This window comes from Cebus imitator, unplaced genomic scaffold (assembly GCF_001604975.1).
Source record: "Cebus imitator isolate Cc_AM_T3 unplaced genomic scaffold, Cebus_imitator-1.0 Scaffold285, whole genome shotgun sequence".
NCBI classification, from domain to species: Eukaryota; Metazoa; Chordata; class Mammalia; order Primates; family Cebidae; genus Cebus; species Cebus imitator.
Window position 1 is genome coordinate 709,002 of NW_016107600.1, and position 2,745 is coordinate 711,746.

The 2,745-nt window shown below is 51.4% G+C and overlaps 1 protein-coding gene across 7 annotated transcripts in view; it reads left to right on the forward strand.

Moving 5' to 3' along the window:
* Window positions 1-2,745, forward strand: part of SOAT2 (sterol O-acyltransferase 2) — a 20,680-nt gene that overhangs the window by 11,401 nt on the left and 6,534 nt on the right. For all 7 annotated transcript variants that reach the window (XR_005195935.1, XR_005195936.1, XR_001817366.2 and 4 more), the window contains 2 exons: window positions 580-856; window positions 1,300-1,369. Coding sequence is in view for 4 of the 7 variants with exons in the window: in XM_037728972.1 (XP_037584900.1) it covers window positions 580-856; window positions 1,300-1,369 (347 nt within the window). In the remaining 3 variants the exon portion in view is untranslated. The remainder of the gene's footprint in view (window positions 1-579; window positions 857-1,299; window positions 1,370-2,745) is intronic.

The window sequence follows — 2,745 nt, forward strand, 5'->3', positions numbered from 1 at the left end:
ATGTACCTTGTGGAGATTTCACATAAAGAAGAAACTGTACCTATTATTTTGTAATTTGCTTTTGCTCCCTAACAACCTATTTTAGGGATCATTTCATGTCAGTCCATTGGTTTGAAGGACTGCAGGGGATGGAGGTGCAGATTTGTTCACTTAGTCCTTTACTAATGGACACTTAGGTCATTTTCAGCTTTTCCCCTTAACAAACCATTCGCTCTTAACCGAGGCTAACAAAACACCAAAAACCCGGCATCCTATTAGCTCCAAAGGAACAAAACTAAGGAACGTCAGAATGGTTACCTCATATCCTAACACGCATTGCATATAGAGTACTGAGCCCTTAGCAACACCATGAAATCAGAACGGGCTCTCAAGGCCATTTAAAATCAAACTCATGCCACGACTTAGTCTCCTGCAGCAACGCCCTGTACCACAGAGGTGCCATCTGGAGCACCTCCAGAGATGGGGAGTTCACAACCTGATCAAGATACCTCAGTTCATCTTCCAGGAGCTCGGGCTGAAGAGGAAGGGGACAAGAACGGGCTTCACTTGTCTGCTTTGTCTCTCCTTCCCCACTCCAAGGCTGCTGCTGGAGTTTGACCTACTGATCTTCAGCTTCGGACAGTTGCCGGTGGCGCTGGTGACCTGGGTGCCCATGTTTCTGTCCACCCTGCTGGTGCCGTACCAGGCCCTGCGGCTGTGGGCCAGGCCGGGGGCTGAGGGCACCTGGGTGCTGGGGGCGGGCCTGGGCTGCGCGCTGCTGGCTGTCCACGCCGTGGTCCTCTGCGCGCTGCCGGTCCACGTGGCTGTGGAGCATCAGCTCCCGCCCGCCTCCCGCTGTGTCCTGGTCTTTGAGCAGGTGAGGGCTGAGATGCGCTGGGGAACCGGAGGGAATGGGCGGGCGGGCCCATTTCAGCGGAGGGGGAGTGCCCCAAAGAGGAGGCGGGGCCCACGAGAGGGAGGGCGCGGGAGAGGGCACTAGCAGGAGCGGAGCTAGTTACCAGGGGCGGAGTCCATTACGAAAGATTTGGGGAACCTGCAGGCTGGAAGGCAAACAGTGTGACACCGCCATCATAGGAGGCTGGCAGGAGGAAGAATCCGCTCTGGCCTCTCATCCCAGCAGCCTTTACTCATCCCAGCATATGTTCGGCTATACGGCTATTCAACAGAGAAAGAGTATGGGCTCTGACCAGACAGATTTTACACTCTGCCTGCCTCTCAGAGGTAACCCAGAGCACAGAGACGTTAAGCGATTTGCTTAAAGCCACACAGCAACTTGGCCTCCCTTCCACTCTGCCACAGGTTAGGTTCCTGATGAAAAGCTACTCCTTCCTGAGAGAGGCTTTGCCTGGGACCCTTCGTTCCAGAGGAGGTGAGACCTTCCTTCATCTTGCTCAGCTGTGAACTCAGTCCTCTTGGCTGATTGAATGAAGCCAACAGGCGCAGGATCCTGATAAAAGCCCTGCCTTCCTAAGCCCAGGTTGCCCACCAGGCACAGCGCTGGCCTCCAGCTGGCATTCTCAGCTCCGGCCTCTGACAGACAGCACCCCTGTTACCCAGGACTTCTGGCACTTTCCTATTTCCTATTTCCAGCCCCAGCCTGTCACGCAGGCTTTGTTGTTCCATTTATAGAGCACAGGCAGAGTACATTTAGTATCATTCTGAAGGGCCCTAGACTTTTTGGAATGACAAGTTGCCACTGGGTCCAAATTAAAGTCACCAGCTGCATTAGACCTTAACAAGAGAGTCAGGCTGGGCACAGTGGCTCACACCTGTAATCCTAGCACTTTGGGATGCCGAGACGGGAGGATTGTTTAAGCACAGGAGTTCAAGACCAGCCTGAGCAACATAGTGAAATGGGGTCTCACTTCAGAAAACGTTTTTAAATTAGCCAGGTGTGGTGGCTCATGCCTGTGGTCCCAGCTGTGTGGAGACTGAGGTAGGAAGATTACTTGAGTCTGAGAGGTTGAGGCTGCAGTGAGCCATGACTGTGTCACTGCACTCCAGCCTGGGCAATGGAGTGAGATCCCATCTCAAAACAAAACGAAAAAAATAAGAGACATGCAACTTTTTCTTTCATTGAACACTTGAAGACCATTTCAAGGTTATTAATTGGCCTAATTTCAATTTTTTTTTTTTTTGAGATGGAGTCTTGCTCTGTTTTCCCAGGCTGGAGTGCTGTGACACGATCTTGGCTCACTGCAACCTCTACCTCCTGGGTTCAAGCGATTCTCCTGCCTCAGCCTCCCAAGTAGCCGGGATTGCAAGGTGTGCGTCACCATGCCTGGCTAATTTTTTTTGTGTGTTTAGTAGAGACAGGATTTCACCTTGTTGGCCAGGCTGGTCTCCAACTTCTGACCTCCAGTGATCCACCCACCTCGGCCTCCCAAAGTGTTGGGATTACAGGGATGAGCGACCATGCTGGGCCAATTTTTTTTTTTTTTTTTTTTTAGAGACCGTCTTGCTATGTTGCCCGGGCTGGTCTTGAGCTTCTAGGCTAAAGCAATCCCCTTGTCTTGGCCTCCCAAAGTGTTGGGATTACAGGAGTGAACCGTTAAGCTTGGCCCCTAATTCCAATATCGTTGTGTCTAGAGTACAGACCAGAGGAGAGCAGGAGAGAGGGGAGAATGGCTGGTCAGTGGAGTAGTCAGAACACGCAGAATTTATCAGTTAAGTTTGCTCTCCCATTTGGGTGTGTTTCATGATGCCCTAAGACAATTACCATAGTAACATTAAAAATCACTGATC